This window comes from Nilaparvata lugens, chromosome 3 (assembly GCF_014356525.2).
Source record: "Nilaparvata lugens isolate BPH chromosome 3, ASM1435652v1, whole genome shotgun sequence".
NCBI classification, from domain to species: Eukaryota; Metazoa; Arthropoda; class Insecta; order Hemiptera; family Delphacidae; genus Nilaparvata; species Nilaparvata lugens.
The window spans coordinates 72,866,882-72,884,912 of NC_052506.1; the positions used below are offsets into that span (position 1 = coordinate 72,866,882).

Sequence of the window (18,031 nt, forward strand, 5' to 3'; positions counted from 1 at the left end):
ATAACTTTTTTATGTGTGCACCGAATTTGATGATTTTTCAGTTGTGTTCGTTATGTTCAGGACCAGGTTTATGGCCTAACAAATTTATAATCCGACTTCAGGACTCTTTCCTACGGTTCTTCAAAGTTTACATGTAATCCTTATAGGAGAAGATTTGTGAGCTGGCCACACACAGAAATAAAAATCAGCTGTTATAATCATTTGCGTCATCCATCAGCTGTCGATAGATCTGTTTTTCAATTTTCTTTCTACTGATTCTCAAAATTTTAATTCTTAATAATGCCGCGGTACGAACGACGTCCTAACTTGGGTCGTAGAACTCGAAATGCTGTAGGCCTAAATTTAGAATATGCACGAGAAAATCAGCAACAAGGAGATATGCCTTTCAATTTCCCAGCAAGCTGCATTCAACTATATCTAAAAATATAAACTGCTGCACAACTAACTAAGCACATAGGAAGTCCATATTGAGATATAAATGTGAATACTGATTGTTGGATAATTTTCATAGAAATATAGTGCATCAGATTAAGCTAAGGCTAAGCACACCTGAGGAGGCGCGGCTTGGTGATACAAAGTGTTGATCTTATGGAGATTGCCTTATCACACCGTTCCACACCATGCCCGATTCAATGTGTGTGAGTTCTTCCATTCAAACCAATAAGCAAGAAGCACCTGGATGTAGAATGTCGCATCGCGCCTCCTCAGGTGTGCATCCAGCTAAAGTTTGTCATGAGATCTATTAAATATTTGGCGGTACGAAGCTCGCCGGACCAGCTAGTAATTCTATAAATATCGTAATAGTTATTAGTTTTCTAACTAATGTTGCTGCTATTCTCATAGGAATATTCTTGCAACTGTCAATTAATTTTTTAGAATAATTAATTGTATAATAATCCCATCCATTTGCGGTGACAAATATCTTTGGTGTATCCTTCGGCAAACTATTCCTCACAAATACATAAGGCTGGTTTTTCTTTGAAACAACAAAAATATGCGTGGACATGCTTATACTATTAGTATGCCTCTTTATTAAGATACTTGGTAAAATAGCTAGATTACTTGAACTGCTTTTCAGCTACTCTGAAAGCATTTTACAAGTTTTTTGGACCAATAGCGTTTCTGAAACTTATTGTTTAGTCTAACTGGTTTTAGGGCTAGTCTATTGAATTCATCAGTTTAGTGGAACCATCTCTACAAATATTATTGTAAATATTCATTAGCAAATATTTAAATTCCTCCTTTTTTAATTTCATTGCGGTGATAATTTTTTTTAAATGTCATCAGTACTATTTATATGCCTATGTTGCATAGAAATTGTCAAAGACTGCTTATGTTACTCATAATTAGTTTCGTCTACAATATTGTTATATTTTTTATGAAATTTATACACTTTTTAAGAGTTTCATCTCTACTTCTAAATAAATTGTTGTTTTCAAAATAAATTTTATATATTGTTTTAATGGAATCTTTCATTTTTCCGATATCACTTAAAGTAGGGGACTCCGCCTGGTTTCTAATGACCAATACATATAGAAGTGGCAAGGCACGGACGTGGCTGTGGCGTAGTGCTGACTTTTCCAACTCCATATTATAAACATACTATGGTTCAATGTAGTAAACATGAGTGGCGTGGCGAAACGCCACTTCTGTTTACATTGGATCATCTGTTTATATAAGAGTGGCGTGGAAGTGGCAAAAAGTCAGTGCCACGCCAGCGCCACGTCACTTGTTTGTGAATTGGACCTAATTTATAATGTATTGTATATTAACTTATCTGGCGATAGGCCTTTTATACCTCACCAGGGAATATTTTATCAATAATGCATTTCTATCCAGTAGTAAGATGCTATTATCATGCATTTTGCTATATATCATTCAATTTTTCCTTTGCGGTTTAAAGTAATAAATTCAAGTCATTCTATTTTTCTGTTGAAAAATTTATGAACGGACCGAAATCTTTCCAGCTTGAAGAAGCCTCAGTGCGATTAATTTCTTCCTTTTATCCCAGTTGTACATATTCAACATTCATAATCCAATTGATTCACCTCAACTTGTTACTTTTCTATCAATTTTTGTAAATGATAATTTTTAATTTTTCGTAATTATTTTTCAATCAATTTAGATTTGGTTGTACCAAGCCTATGGTTGAATAAGCTTGATATCATTCTTATAAATTATTTTGAATTAAAAGGGTCTTGCTTGGTGCAACCGAACAAAAATACTTAGTCAATTTCAGGCAATAACCAACTATGCGAATTCAAATTGTACATTTCAAATAAATTATAATTCGAATTGAAATCATAGAATGTTTCATAATTTTATTCAATTTCAAAATTTCTCACACAATTTCAGTCAAAATAGGTTTTTTCTCAGACACAACGCCAAATTTAAAAATTGTTGTACTTGTGTATTCCTTTCCTGGTTCTAGTATGAGCCTATCTTGTTTTCCCTTTTTCAAGTATATCGCTGCACAGCTGTGAGGTACAAGTCGAATACCTCCATGTCTTTCATAGATGACACCCATTTTACCTTTCATTGGAGGAGTCTGCTCTTTAATTTCCGCTGTATCGTTCTCTTCAGTTGGAGCTTCATTGCTATCACCGATCTCTTTGTCAATGTCCTCTTTTATGTCTTCTACTAGAGATTTTTTATTTTCCAGAGATTCAACTGTGTTTCTCTCCTCAACTTTCTCAACTTTATTCTCTACATCTTGATGGTCACCTCCAAAATCAGATTGTTGACTGTTTCGAAGATTCTCTACTTCATCTAGATTTTCTGGAACCTTCACTTCATGGTCACTGGGTAGGATTGGTTTGAAGCTCCAGAAAGATTCCGGATGACCAATAGTATAGCATTCTTTAGCGTACAGTTTGTTGCCGGTGTAGATTGTTAGACCTGGTTGATCAGTTAGGACCTCGAGGTACCTGCCAGACCCAGCATGTGTGAGTCGTGCTGCAAAAGACACGCTTTTACAATCGCTGTTGGTCAGACTTAGATAATTATCATATCCGCCACCGGGTACTTTGTGTATCAACCTGCCAAGAAGACGGGGGATCCGCAAATCAAATACAGTGCCGGTGACTTTTTTCAGTTTCCCTGTTGTCATGTAATTTGTGTCTTTCTGAGCATAACGGTCTGCATTGATCATCAGATAGTGATTGTAAATTTCTTTAGCGCCTGCTAAATTCGATGCTAAGTTCCAATCCACATGAGTACTCACATCGATCAAAGTGGGCTTAGTGCATGTCGCTGTGGTGACTATGATCAGCTCATTTCTTGATGTCAGTTCGAAACTTCGATTCACGATTAAATCTCCTGGAAATCCTTCTTCGCTATCCTTACTCATGTAGCTGAGAATCAACTTTTTATTATTTTGGATGTGGGCATTCCATATGGCTTTGTCAAAGCCTTTGAAACCTCCATTGACGTGGTGGCCTCCAATGAAGTTGAGTGACAAATCGAATTCTTCTGCAGCTACCTTGAAAGCAGCATCTTCTATTATCCCTGTCACTCTGCCCATTGTGGCTCCAAAGTAGGGATTGCTGGCATCTCTGTATCCTTCAATGTTCTCGTAACCGAGCACAATATCATCGAAGTTTCCTTTTCTATCAGGCACCATGATTGAAGTGATGGTCGCACCGTATGTGATCACTTGCACACACACCCCGCGCCGGTTGGTCAGAGTGAAGCGATGGATTATAGTTTCATGTGTTGTTTCTCCATCAGTCACAGAAATTGTCCCAAACCCATCTTTAATTACTTCTCTCTTCAGAACTGGTTTCTCATTTGCATCCATCTCTGGTGTAACGGTGTCTATTTTTTCACCATCTATTCCATCACTCTCTCTTCGTATCTCGTCAATGCCATTCAAAGCACCAGTGCTACCATAGGACATGTTTTTAATCACATACTCATTTTCTTCCTCCATTTTGTTTGTCATTTTAATTATTATTCCAATGTGGTAATGTACTTGAAATTTTACTAAATGAAAACTTATTAGTAATAAATTAGTGATCAAAAATTGATGAAATATTTTTTATCTGATTTGTTTCACTAGAATTTACCTATCCATCAAGTATTGATGAAAAATAGTTATTTTCCTAGTTGTTAAAAAACATGATCTAATTTAGAATCCAAACAGGTGATTGAGTTGTCTGGAAATTTGATTATCATTCATATATTTTTTTCAAGTCTAGAAACAGATAGAAACTTGAACAGATAGAAAAATTAAATTTGACTGGTAAAAATAAAATAAAAACCCTCTCACCTCTCCTCTTATTATTTGAATAAAAACAAATTACTCAGTTTATGAGTATTTTTTAATAATCTGACTGTAGTATTCAAAAAATATTGTGTAGGCCTATTATGTAAAAACCTTTTGAGATTATTATGTAATTTTAAGATTTTTCAAAGTCCAAAGTTTTCTGACGTGAATCTCTGAAGACTGTACATTTTAATTCTCAGCTTATTCCATTGTAGACTTTGTATACTTTTCAGGCAACAGAACGAAAATTCAGGTACCTTTTCTCCCTTTTTCAAATGCTCTAGTTCAAAATAATATGCTTATTCTAATTTCATTTTCACAAAAGAGACTCATACTATGCTTATAATATCTAAATTTTCAACCACAATTCAGTATTGAATTTTTTTCATAAATAAATAATATTCTCTACATCAACTCCCCGACTAGAATGAAGTACTGTAGACGAACTGAAAAAAATAATTTTGCAAGATTTACTAAAAGCCATGTATTCTGTGATAAAAATTTAGCCTATATCAAAAGTCAGAATGCTAATTTTGATCCATCCTCTACCTCCATCTCCATCCTCCACATCCTCCATCTCAACCCCTATCAGCTATCTACCATTCTCAATCCCAATTGTATTATAATTCCTTCTTCTCCCTATATCATATAATGCATAATTTTTATGTTCAAAACATTGAAGATTTAATTTCATTCCCCAACTTCCGTAGTCTATTAATTTCCTGTTATGTAACCTCTATACTGTACTTTAATAAGAATATTCGTTTGTCTTTTATTAGTGGGTAGTCCCCGACGTAAGTTCCACCTCGCCATTTCAACTTCTATATAAAAATTGTAGGCTATTTTGTTGAATAATAATTATAATAATTTTTCTGATTTGCAATGAATTGCAACCAGAGGAGTTTATTGACAAAACCTTTTTTATATTTTTTCTTTATTCATTTATACAATAAGTACATTATCAAAATGATAGGGAGAGGAAAAATAAGGTAACCTTGTGCTATTCCTCTCCCAAATTTAGATAACACATAGTCTGAAATAGTTTAAGTCTTGTAGGTCTTCAATTCACAAAATTTTCAGTCATCAAGTATTTTCACAAAGTAGAATTTAGATGCTTCAAAACTAAACATAGAAGAAATATTTCACATTATTATAACTAAAATTGGAAATATTCACATATTAAACATATACATAATTATTATAATATACATAAACAAGTTGCTAATAATATTAACTTAGTCCTCATTATGATACCCCATTATAATAATATATGTCGGGGTGATCATAATATTCTTTATAAAACATGTATAAAAAATTTCTTAGTATTTTTATTTAATATGAATAATTACCACAATATAAACTTTTCAACTACACAAAAAGTGTTAGTAATTTTAGTTTTAAAGGTTAGTTAAAATATCTTATCATTGTATAGTCTGTAGTGCTTTAATGAGTATGAGCAGCAGAAGCATGATTGGATCATAGAATGCCGGTCTCTATTTACAGAATAGAAGTCTTCATTTGTTATAAGGGCCATGCCCATACAAATATTTACTCACGAACATCACTAATATAAATTGCAATAATATCATAAACAGAGTACTAGAAAAAATTGATAATCACAGAAGCACAAAGTGATAACATCAACATAATAAATGAAACTATTTATAGTTTTTGTATGGTGTGAAAAGTTAGCAAGCTGCACCAGCTGAGTTGAACCAAGCGAGAAGATTGATGACTGGATGCTTTATTCAGTGGCTAAGACAATGATGTCCTATATATGGCGGCAATTGCACGACGATTCCCACAGGCAACAGTGCACTACAGCTTGCATTCCAGACCAAATTCCAGAAACAAGTCCCGCCATACGGTTCAAGGACGCCTCTGTGCCGTGCACTGGGAGGCCACAAGTGCATCTTTCCTCCTGTCCTCCTCTTCCTCCTCCTCCTCCTCATTCCATCAGCACTTGTTGATTATATATTTGACCGGCGGTTTGTTGGTTTACAACCAGTCAATCAACTCCACTCCAAACCACCGGTCATTAATCACCCGTCTAGGCAGCTACCTCTAGCAATCACAATTATCACTCAACGGCTAGTAAAATTGATTAGAAATTAATTCCAGATGGTTACTCCAAGAAATTATGAAATGACAATTGAATTTCACATTCTTATGAGTGATTGATCTTGAATCATTATTGTGGAATATTTCTGTAGAGAAGTTTTACGTTTTAATTACCTTATGCAGTAATTATAATTTAGTATCATGTTGACAAAACAAATCATTTTATTCCCACCAATGAAAACGCACTTCGAAAAAGTTGAGCTCAGAAACTACAACCGAAAAATATTTTTCTGATCAAAAGCAGTAGCTCACTTACTTGATTAGTTAATTTATTAGAAGCTGAAAATATAATCATTATAATCCACCATTTATAAACAATCATGACTGCCTTTTCTAAATTTCAGATGAAGAAATACATTCTAAATCATTGAAAATATGTTGAGCTCCAATGTGGATACTAATAATTCACAATAATTGAAACTAGAAATAATTTTTCATCTAGATCTAGAAAATCCCACAATATTTTTTTTATTTTATTATTATCTATTATTAATGCTGGTTAAATGAAAACTTGGGCCTACATTCTGAACTTAGATCCCCTAATCCTGATGTGACCATTCCTATGTGACCATTCCTATGTGACCATTTAATTGAATATTTTGAGGAAACAATATTAATGTTTCTCTACTTGTATCGATGTATTTCAACTTCACGTTATGTACAAAGTAGTGAAAGTTTAAGGCAGTTTAGTAGTGAAAGTTTAGGGCAGCATAAACATTTTTCACTCAACAGTTCTAATGTATATAGGCCTACTCATTCATTTCAATTGAAATAACATAAAAGTAGTAGGAATAGTATTTTCAAAATACATTGGCGAAATTGTAATGTGATATAAATTTTCGGTTCTAGATTTAATATTTTCTAAATTTGTCTTAGTCGTTTTGTGTTTTGTTTCGGTTTCGTATATATTTGGGCTTTTTCACATCAAAAAGAACTTTATTTCGAAGTGAAAATTGTAAATTTAAAGTATTGTGCTGACTATAACTTTAGTGTCCTGTTTCCCATTAGGAAACTTTGGACTATATACGGCGAGGTGAAACTACCCTTGGGTCTCCCCACCAGTATTTTCTATAAACTAGTATTTTCAAATTAGTTAATTTCAAGTACAGTAATTATGTTAACCAAGTAACTTGTAAAGGCTATGTAGCATATGCTATGGAGCTCAAAATATTTCAAAAATATTTTTTGTTTGTTAAAGAAAATTGAAGAAAAAGGTTTTTATCATGGATTAATCTATCAAGTTACAGGAATAAAGAAGAACCTAACTACATACAGTGTTTGGTCAGTGACTCTAGAACTTTTCTATTTGGCTGGATGCTGCGCTACCATTTTCAGCCAGTATTCTCAGTGGAGTCCAAATCAAATTGAAATGGCAATTGTTTATCTATCGGCCTCGGCCTTACTGGTTTCCTTAGCCGGTTGCAGTGGAATTCGTCTTTCTCTTCTGTCGGCAGACGTTTTTGTCAACTTCTTATGTAGGCTGCAGACCTAAGTAGCATAATTACGGAACCTGGCCTTGCCTTAACCGATCTTATTTCAGTCTAAATTAAACTCATCTCACATCTAAGACACGTAAGATATTAGCTTCAGTTCATTTATTACTTTCGACCTGCCACCAAGCATGCTGATCAGGCCTACCTCTGCGTGGCAAGCATACTGGCATCTATGTTTCTCACATTCATTACATTCTACTAGGAATTTCCAGAACACTCCATAGAAGTAGCCTCAGGTTAGCATTTGTCGAAATTCTTCCTCCAGGCTTCAATAGTTATCAATTTTTCAAATAATTCGCTTATCTGATAATTTCCTTGCCGCTTGTTTCACTCACTCCTTGCTTGTGAGATTTTAACAAAATGTACAGCATATCTCTGTGATTATTGCAAGAATATACTTGAGGTTATAATATTACTGTAATTAGATAAGAATTATATCTTTGATTGATAGATAAATTACCGTACTTTTATTTACACTTTACAATAGGGCGAAGTTGAGGTTGGAATGGGGTTGACGATGGAAGTGGAAAAGATAATTTGGAGGGAGAAGTAGCCTATATAATGTCAGTATAATATATGGAGAGCAGGAAATTGATTCATCAGTTATAATTTGAAGAAAAACTAGTTCTACATTTTTTGTTGGTAGCTTATCATCTAAATTACTGTAATTTACAGTATTACAGTATAATAAATAGTGAAACCAATGGAATTAATAGGTTTATTACAGAATACTACATTATTCATAACCTAAAATATTCAAATATTGATGTTATTGGATGAGTGATTAAATAGTTTGTTGTAAGCCTGAAGTTAGTTATTTTCTTTTCAGTGCATCATAATGTTATATAAATAAATTTTATTGTCTTAGCCATCATGGTTCATTGACAAAGTCACTATTACATATGTGCATCATAATATTATTATGGAATATGGGAATTATAGTTCTTCTGAGAACTATGACACTGTCACACTACTTTCTGGACCTCGATAGAGAACCTTCTACTCAAATTCATCCCAACTCATGACCATACTCATTTGAACAGTGGAAAAAATGGATTTCATGCTGGATGCATTATATTACAAAGAAAAGCAATGGAACGGAAGCTGGTCAATCGACTTGACCACTTGAACATTTAAAAAAATAAAAAAGTAGTAGGCTTTGAAGTTTTACCTTTACCCAAAGATTGCTCCTTTATTTATTGGATAATCATCACTTTGAATCTGAAATCCATCCATAAGGTTCTACCACTCATACCAGATTTTCTAGAGGTCATTCATTGCTAGAGCTCTTAGAAGTTCAATGACAGTCATCTCTGATTATAACACAGCCTGTAGGCCGTGCTCTACAGATTTCCAAGTATATCTACATTTAAACAGAGAAAACTACTATAATGTAGTATAATGCTGTATTCTGTGATTCAAGGCTTCAAATATATGGTTATGTGGAACAAGTAGCTACTTTGTTGGAAATCATGTGGAGCATAGAGAATGACAGGGTGAGGGTGAGGGTGAGGGTGTACAAGGATTGTGATGGACAAGGCATGATAATTGGAGAATGACACGAGTCATGTCTCACATGCACCTATTCTTATCAGCTATTAGTCGAACGTGTGTGTGAGTGTGAGCCTGACAAATGAATGAGCCGGCGAATATACAAAAACAGGTGTAGAGCTGTCCTGTGGATGGATTTGTTGTCGATGTACAAAGGGAGGTTAGTTTGGCCTTCCAAGCCAAAGGGCGAGAAAGGTGTGAGCTTTGGGCAGTCCCTTTTCGTTCGTTTGGCCAATCCAGTTCTTCTCCTTTCTGTTTCCCCCTGTCTTCATAGCGGTGGTTGGGGTGGAGGAAACATCCCTGACCGACCCACATTATATACCTATGTATATGGTATATAGGTGTATGTAGGTGTCTGGCCCTGGCGCCACATAACGCATTCCATACAACACCTTATTATTCCCTTTAAGGGCCGGGGGAAGGGAGAGTCAGGGTGGAAAGGAATCTCTTTCATTCACACCGACCCTTCACTTTTACTTTGTTTTTCTTTTTCTCCTTCTCCTTCTTTCTCCTATCCTCCTTTGTTCTTGCTTTCCTGCAGATTCCACCTGCTCCCACAACGCCCACTCACTCTTCTGTTCCATTTCTATTTTCATTATTTCTCATTCTTCTAAAGAGAAAATGACAATAATGTGTGCAGCACACAGTGCCCTCATGTCTCTTATTTATATCACGTTTCAATACTGGCTCCAAAAAAGACGATTTCGGATGGAATCTCATAGCGGGTCGCTTTGAATATCAATGCCAAACGAATCAAGTCCAGCCTGCAGTCTACCCTAAATCGTACCATGTTCTTGAACGGATTTCCACAACCTGTAAAATTTGATTCTCTGTATTTTTAAGATGTATTTAAATTTAAACTTTTCAATGAGAAAACTGTTAACACCATCAGATTAAGAGATAATTAAAGTGTTTCAAATTATTAAGTATTGAGAATGAAAAATAATGCATTCAGAAATGTATTGGGTTAATGAGGTAATTATTATTATGATTATGGTGATAATGAGATGAAATGTTTCATGCAATGGAATAGAATCAAGAAATTTAAGTGAAATGAATTGAAAAAGTTGGTGGAATATTCTTCTAATGCTCCTATTTACATAAACTCTTATTTCTCAGTATCCCAATCCTCTGCTTTGATTATTGGAGGTAGATATTCTAATTGAAATGAAATCATCCACGTTTGAAAAATTCAAATCATAATAACTTTATGGGCATTCAATTCTTGTGATATATTTCGTACTTTTGGTCTGTTGACAAACAAAACATCCGACCAAAGAAAAATATAGTGGATTCCAGGCTTGTTTGCTCTCAAATTTCTCTAGAAGCTAACAATGAGTCTAGACCTAGACATTCCATCCACACAAACCATATCTGAAACTTCTCTCAGCAAATATGGACGTAGCTGTTCATAAAAATGTAGTCCATTGTAGACATTCCATTCTTTCCGACACGAAAAACAGAGTTGGGGTGTTGAGGTGGTGTCAAGAGAGACCTGCTCATAGACAAGAACAAAGTCGGGGTTTCGGGGGTGGGGGTGGGTAGAGAGGCTGCTTGTTGAGGAGGCCAGTGGTTGGTAATTGAGGCTGGCATCATCATCTCCATCATCTCCATCATTTATTCCTTCTCGTCCTTCACGGCTCTAAAAGAAAAAGATCAAAGTCGGACAAAGTGTCGAGTACAAAAAACCAGATCTTGCGTATCAATTTATACCCATTGATAAAATCATAAATTGTTATATCGTAAAATGAATAATCGCCGAAGCAGTGTGGATCAGGCGCCCCGGAAAATGATATGGGAACCAGAACCAACCTTTGCCCGGCTCGGTCGATCTCCATTACACGGCGGGAGTAAACGAAGGTCTTTACCAACACAAAGCACCGAATTGATTCAGTTAACTTGGCTCCGGGCGAAATAATAACTTGGCTCTCAGTCGAACATCACTCCGAATATGGCAAGAACACCCGCACGCACACTCACGCAAACACCTCAATTACTTTTATTACACTAGCAACAACACACAACCGCCGATGTATCCATACACTGTACCAGTATTCTGCTACGAATTCAATTTCCGCTCGGTGTGAATGTGGTGATTTCACAAGAAAAACTAATGTGCACTGCATCCAGAAAATAGATTGCACTACGTTTTAAAAATGTACTTGTCGAAAAAAACGACTGGAATATCTGCATCAAGGGGTGCTAATGATTCGCGTTGCAGGATGCAGTGGAACCATTGCACTGCCGTATAGCAGATTAGAACAAGTCACAAAGTTATTTATACGTGTAATTTGCTCTGCCAAATAATTTCCAGGATGCACCAATGAATCGAAGAACCAGGATCCATGCACCATTATCAAAATCGTCTTAATCACATATGACGAACAAACAGAGAATTAATACAGGATTATCAAAATTGCAATATTTAGGCAGCTCAATTGAAGTTGTTTTTGTTAGTGGCAAACAACCTTCTGTTCAGAGCAGCCGAAATTGAAATGATTGATTTTTTATGTCTGAATTTCAATTTTTGAGTTGTTGGGCTTCTACAATCTTCCCTTTTTTCGTGAAATTATCTCAATTCGCCTGAATTCATTAATTTAGATTGGATCTTAGGTTGAGATCGTATTTGTTCTTTATCATTATAACTGAAACACATTTTGTTGAAGGCGTTGGCGTGTGCCCAGGGTAGCTGACTTTCCGCCGCCGTTCAAGGGCACACCTCTGTGGAAAAACAATAGCATGCTGTTTTCCAGTACAAGCAGTAATGATCCCGATTACTATGTCTTCTTATTGAGTTAGGTTTGTTTCTAATTCACAGACGCGTCGATCGTGCATTCGACGCTTCAGATCGGAGGGGTATACCTGAGATCTGTTAAAGTGGTCTATTTATCCCAAGGGAGTTACCGACTTGAAACCTTTGTGGCTGGTTTTATTTGTTCTAAATCATTCTCAACAAAGGCTGATGGTAATGGGATGGCCTATTTTACGCTGACGAATAAATGCACCGACTTGGAACTCGGGAGGTGCACTCTCTCACTCCATATGTGTTGCTCTCTCAGCCCAACAGCAGAACATATCAGTCTGTGGGCGGGTCTCAATACTTTATCCTTATAATATATACCGACGCACCGGCGGGAACACAGTGAGAACCGCGGTATTGTTTTAATGACGGTGCGGTGCTTGCGGTGGAAATGCATTATGCGTGTTCGATATGCTATGTGAGTGTGTGTTACCTACCTATATTATGTGTGGCTCGAATGTGTGAGTGCACTCTGAGGGAGGGTGACTAGCAGAGAACGTGATGGAACTCTCCACACAATTATAATGAACATAAACAATCACAACTTTTTAATCATCACTTGTACCGGCGTTCAAAGGTACATACCTACTCTCAATACTCAGCAGTGGTGTATGTTTGGAGTTCAAGTAGGCCACGTACAATTCAAAGGCTCTAAAATATATAAAGAGGATTACTTGATTTATATAAGAGATTTTACCGTCATATGTAAATCATTTGATCAGCCAAATTACAGGATATTGGACAAATACAATATAATTATTATTAATTTTTGTTTATTGAGAATCATGTTACCGCACGATTGAAAATGAAAGCCCCAATCAAGGCCATGAGGCACCAGATTGTTTTTTATTGCGGAAAATAAGATTCAATTATCTTTTTCCGAGTTGAAGAACAGGTGGGGATTGGTGGAAATTTAGTGAACTAATGCTGATTTTCTCAGTTATCTATCTGAGCATAAAGAACTGGAGCAACCCCTCTTAACACTGTTATTAGTAGGAATGTGAGGCTTTACATGCGTCTCCGTCACAACTCATTATAGCTCTCATAAATCAGAATGCATTCTGGGTCATCAAAATCTCAATTATTAGAGTTGCAGTAGATCATGATACGCTACTGATTCAAAAACAAAATAGAGCAAGTCAGCTACGTGCATCCTGCGTGACTTTTGAAAGTCGTATGGCAACATTCCACATACGACTGTGTGTGTTTGTATTAGTAAGTGTTTTTGGGTTTCGACTTGTGTAGATGTGTTAGTGTTGATGGACCTCCCGCCTATAGGGACGAATGGGAAAGAAAAAGAAGTGGTGGGAAGGAGAGTGGAAAAGGCAGAAAGGAATAGGACAGGTTGTTAGGGTGGCTCCAGAAGGAGAGGGATGAATCTTCCCTTGTAATTTACTGTGGGAACGATGGGCCGTTCTTCCTGGAAAACCACCCTGATCATATAATGACCTGCTCTTTCAACAAGACTAATTGTTGACAGTGTATAGAAGAGGGCATGTGTGTGTTGGTGTGTTCTACTTGCCGCCACCGACAATCCGAACCCACTCGTCAGTCAGATACAAGCTGCAGCTTCTTCCTACTTGAAACTACCGAATTCCTGCCGACCACCGACCGTAATCATCATTTTATTATCGATTGCCAATAGGAATGCATTCCAACCTGCATTCACACACGTTTCTTTTTCGCCCACTGCTACATCCCATGATCACAGTTCACGGGAACCGCGCAGAAAAAGGTTTAAGTAGAGATTCTCGCTTTCATGTCAGTCAGTATGAATGCGGCGACCTAATGCTCTCCGCTCAATCGCGAGCCACGCAAGCCACATTTTTCGAGTGAAAAGATGCTTCTGTTTGCCATTGAAAACTGCTGAAAACTCGTACAACAATGAGCGGTGATCGGTGCACTCGAATAGCAAACACGGATGGTCTCGCCTTTCCGTGAATGGAGGTGCGCGACTTGAATGAACCCCAGCCTCATCCTCTCCAAATCGCTACTTATTAGACCACTTCAAACGGTGCCCGCTTTCTTTGCCACAGTACAAACTGCTTGTGTAAACAAAATATGGGTGGGAAATCGCCAGAACTAGAATTACAGTATACAAAAACGGGCAGGTCTTTCAAGATTGTCACAAGTGGGCATTCAAAGTTGTTATTTTTTTCATACCAATTTTCAGCCAAGAGCCTCCATTCTTTTTTCATTCATTATAAGTTTGTAACTCAGATTGAAAAGAAAAGATGGGAAAATATGATAAACTGATTGATTAAAATTATCCAATATTGTAGTTTTTTTAACTCACGTCATCAACGTAGAGCCTTTTTCATGTAACTGTATCTTCTGTAATAATGTAACTGTTTCATGTATCAAAAAGAGCCTTGTTTCATGTAACTGTAACAAGATTATCATGCAATTCTGTATTACGTATGTAATTCATGTTGTTTTCAAAGTTTCTATACTTGGGCTGTTGAAAATGAGTTCTATTTACAGTAGATATGAATCCCATGGAACTTCATATTCAAATCTTGATGCTGATTAATTTCTCTTGGAATGAGTACCTGGAATGACTTCCCAACATATTTTCATATCTTTCCCGTGCTCATATACAATGTTGTTCTTTTATGAACATTGCGTTGAAAAAATGGCTGAACAATTTCAAGTTTAGCAACTACTTTCTTCAAGTATTTTGAGTATCTTGAGCTTTTCAAATCGTTTTAATCTCCATCGGGTGAGATTTTCATAGTGAATGGTTGGAAAACATTTAATGAACAGGTAACTTATTTCAGTAGATTGTGCTTTGAATAATATACTTCAATAATAAATAAGCCTTCACTATATTCAATTATATGTCTATCCAAACAATTATTCCAAAGCATTCATAGTTTCTCAGCGACTAAACATCATTGAAGAGTTCCAGTTTCACATTGAATGAGCTGGTGAACAGACATTCTCTGGAGACAGCGCCTTGGAGGCAATGACCATAAAATAGCCTTCCTAGAAGTCATTGAATAGACGATACTTTGCAAGGAACTTCTCATAATACGTATAATAAATAGTCTTTCTATTCAGTATGGAAAGGAAGGTGAATAGATGGCATACAATCGATTTCAACGGATGACAAGTTAGTGAAATCAGTTGTTTCCTTGTTAATCTACCTGAGAAAAACAGGTTCTTCTCTTTCAAATATCTATTCAATTCATTACTTTGAAAACTCTTTTCAACAAGAGTTGGTATAGCACTATTGTCGGTTGATATGCGAAAATTTCATAGCGATAATGGTTGAACCTAGAACCTGGAATTCAATTTCAAGTCAGATAAGGAATATTCGTTATGTTATAGGCCTAATTCGGCATCTTGATTTCGAATATTAACAGAGTAGGAACACATTTTTTTATTAATATATTCATATTTTGAAGGACACATATTATTGGATTCATTATTTTATTCTCTCCACATCATTAATCCTCGTCATTCATTTTCGCTCTATTATTTATTTCTCATGAGACTCCTAACATTTTTAGGCTAATTTACAGTTTTGAGCACGGCGCTGGAGATACCGATTCAGTATGTTGAAACAGTCGAGTAACGCGTGCTGCATCTGAAGCAAATGAAGGCGCTCCGTCAGGACAGCTCACTCAGGCATCAATTTCATGACAACAGTACGGTATCTCAAACGATTCCTCCAAGTTTCGTATTATGAATCAAGAAGATTTTATCGTTTCTTAACTTTAACCAAAAAATGTATTCTCAGCCATTATACAAAAAATGAACATTTTGGTTATGAATATAGGTAGGAAACACTGAGATTTTGACTAGAAATTGTCACAAATTTATTGCAAAATTACATACATGTTTCATGTATGGTTTCAACTTAATTGGTGATGACACCAATATTTATGCTGTTGAAGCATGTATGTAATTTTGCAATAAATTCGTGTTTCATTATGTATAAATATCACTAGCCTACACCTCATCAACAGCAGCATCTGAAGTCTTCAAAGACTCCTTCGAATAAAAGGATGGAAAAATATGAAATGATGCTTGGTTCTTGGTTATATTGGGTTCAAAAATGAGAACTCATTTAACCATGTACGATACGTTGTAGTGAACGATAATAATGATAATCATTTCAAAGTGAAGTCATTATATCTGTAGTATTCCTGGAGCACTTACGTCTTCTTGGTGTCATTGGGGATCTGAAAATTCATGAGGATCTGCTTCATAATAAAGAAATAAATTCGAGTTTCTCTTGGATTTGAGTTTGAAAAATATTATTAATAGTGTACTGTCAGGAAAATCACTAGAATTTTACCTGAAATCACCAAAATATAAAAACTGTGGATTAGCACGGTTGGTTAACCTTGAATTGAAATTTTGGAGATTGTGATGAAGAATACAGAAGATCATAACTGTAGCCTGAAGAGCTCCAAACCGCAACATTAACACCTCGGCCAATCAAACTCATCTTACCTCGAACTGAAAATTTTGTAAATTGAATTTTTGATTTACCTCAATTACTGTTCTACGTATAATAGTGTGTCATCCTTTGCTGAGCAAAACCTACGATTTTGGCATTAATTTCACCTGTCGTGATCGTGGTTTCCTCTACCACTTTCGTCTCAAACGCGACCTTGCCTTCCAAGTTGTTCATATTTCATAATAAAATATCATGAAATATGAACTAGTTGTTCATATTCCATAATAAAATACCATTAAATATGAACAAATTGGAACTCGGTTGATATAATTTCTGTGTTAATCGAATAATTTTAATATATCTATTAATAATCTCAATAAAGATATATGAAATATGAACAAATTGGAACTTGGTTAACTAATATAGTGTATTTGTAAATCAAATAATCTTATTATAATTCATACATTTACAGTACTAATCATTATCAACATACAGCTTGCCTTCTAAGTACTGATGACACATTATACAAGTATTATTATTATAGATATAATATTATACCTTTTTGTATTCCATAATCTAAAAGTATCTTAGATATGTTAGTATCTTATGAGATAAGATTCTTATAAGAAGGTATCTAGATTGTGGAGGCAATGCATACGTGTATGATACTCAGCTTCATTTGATACAGACTGCTTACCTTGAATGGGTTTCCAGGACTTCTCCCAAAATAAGATGCCTAATTTCATGTTTATTTGTTGATTTTATGATCTCTAAATGATTCTCCAATGTCTATAATTTATTTCTCTGAATCATTACTACAAGCAACTTGACTTCTGAGGAATCATCCTTCTCGAGGTAGAGTATTGAAATATGCTTCGCTCTTATATCATAAATTTGATTTGTATGTGAATATATAAATTTTTGTACGACCTCTTTATGGGAGTAGAGTTTTTCAACAATACTTACCCATTGTAGCGTGAAGCGCTGCTTGCTTAGTTTAGTCACTTCTACAATAAACCACATGACTTTTCAATGAATCTATACAGAATGAAAGGTATAGCATTCAAATGTCAAGAAACTCTTCATAATTATCCATTATTAAATATGTACATCAGAATCTAATTCATATAAAGTATTTCTTTTATCCAAATTGTAACTGTAGTTTACAAAGATGTTTACTGTCTTAAAGGTGAAACCAGTAAAAGAGGTTCTATACTCTGTGCAACCCAAATTTCTCGGAAGTTTAGGGTAACATCAATTAGACAATACACCGTGAAGTCAGGTTGAGGATATCTGGCGCTGACAGTTGGACACAATACATAGTCTACAACTTTATGGCGGCGTGTTTCAAAATATTTCGAATAATTAAAAGACCTTGAGTGGAGGAA

General features: G+C 35.5%; 1 protein-coding gene across 1 annotated transcript; it reads right to left on the reverse strand.

Annotated features, from left to right (window-relative positions):
• Nucleotides 1-2,295: 2,295 nt before the first annotated feature.
• On the reverse strand, nt 2,296-4,330 carry LOC111055171 (galactose mutarotase). The gene has a single exon (XM_022342336.2). It carries the CDS (start codon nt 3,941-3,943, stop codon nt 2,342-2,344), a length of 1,602 nt encoding a protein of 533 aa, XP_022198028.2. The 5' UTR covers nt 3,944-4,330; the 3' UTR covers nt 2,296-2,341.
• Nucleotides 4,331-18,031: the final 13,701 nt, after the last annotated feature.

Bases quoted from the DNA above. Each gene is read 5' to 3' on its own strand.
- LOC111055171 (XM_022342336.2), bottom strand. From the start codon at position 3,943: ATGACAAACAAAATGGAGGAAGAAAATGAGTATGTGATTAAAAACATG.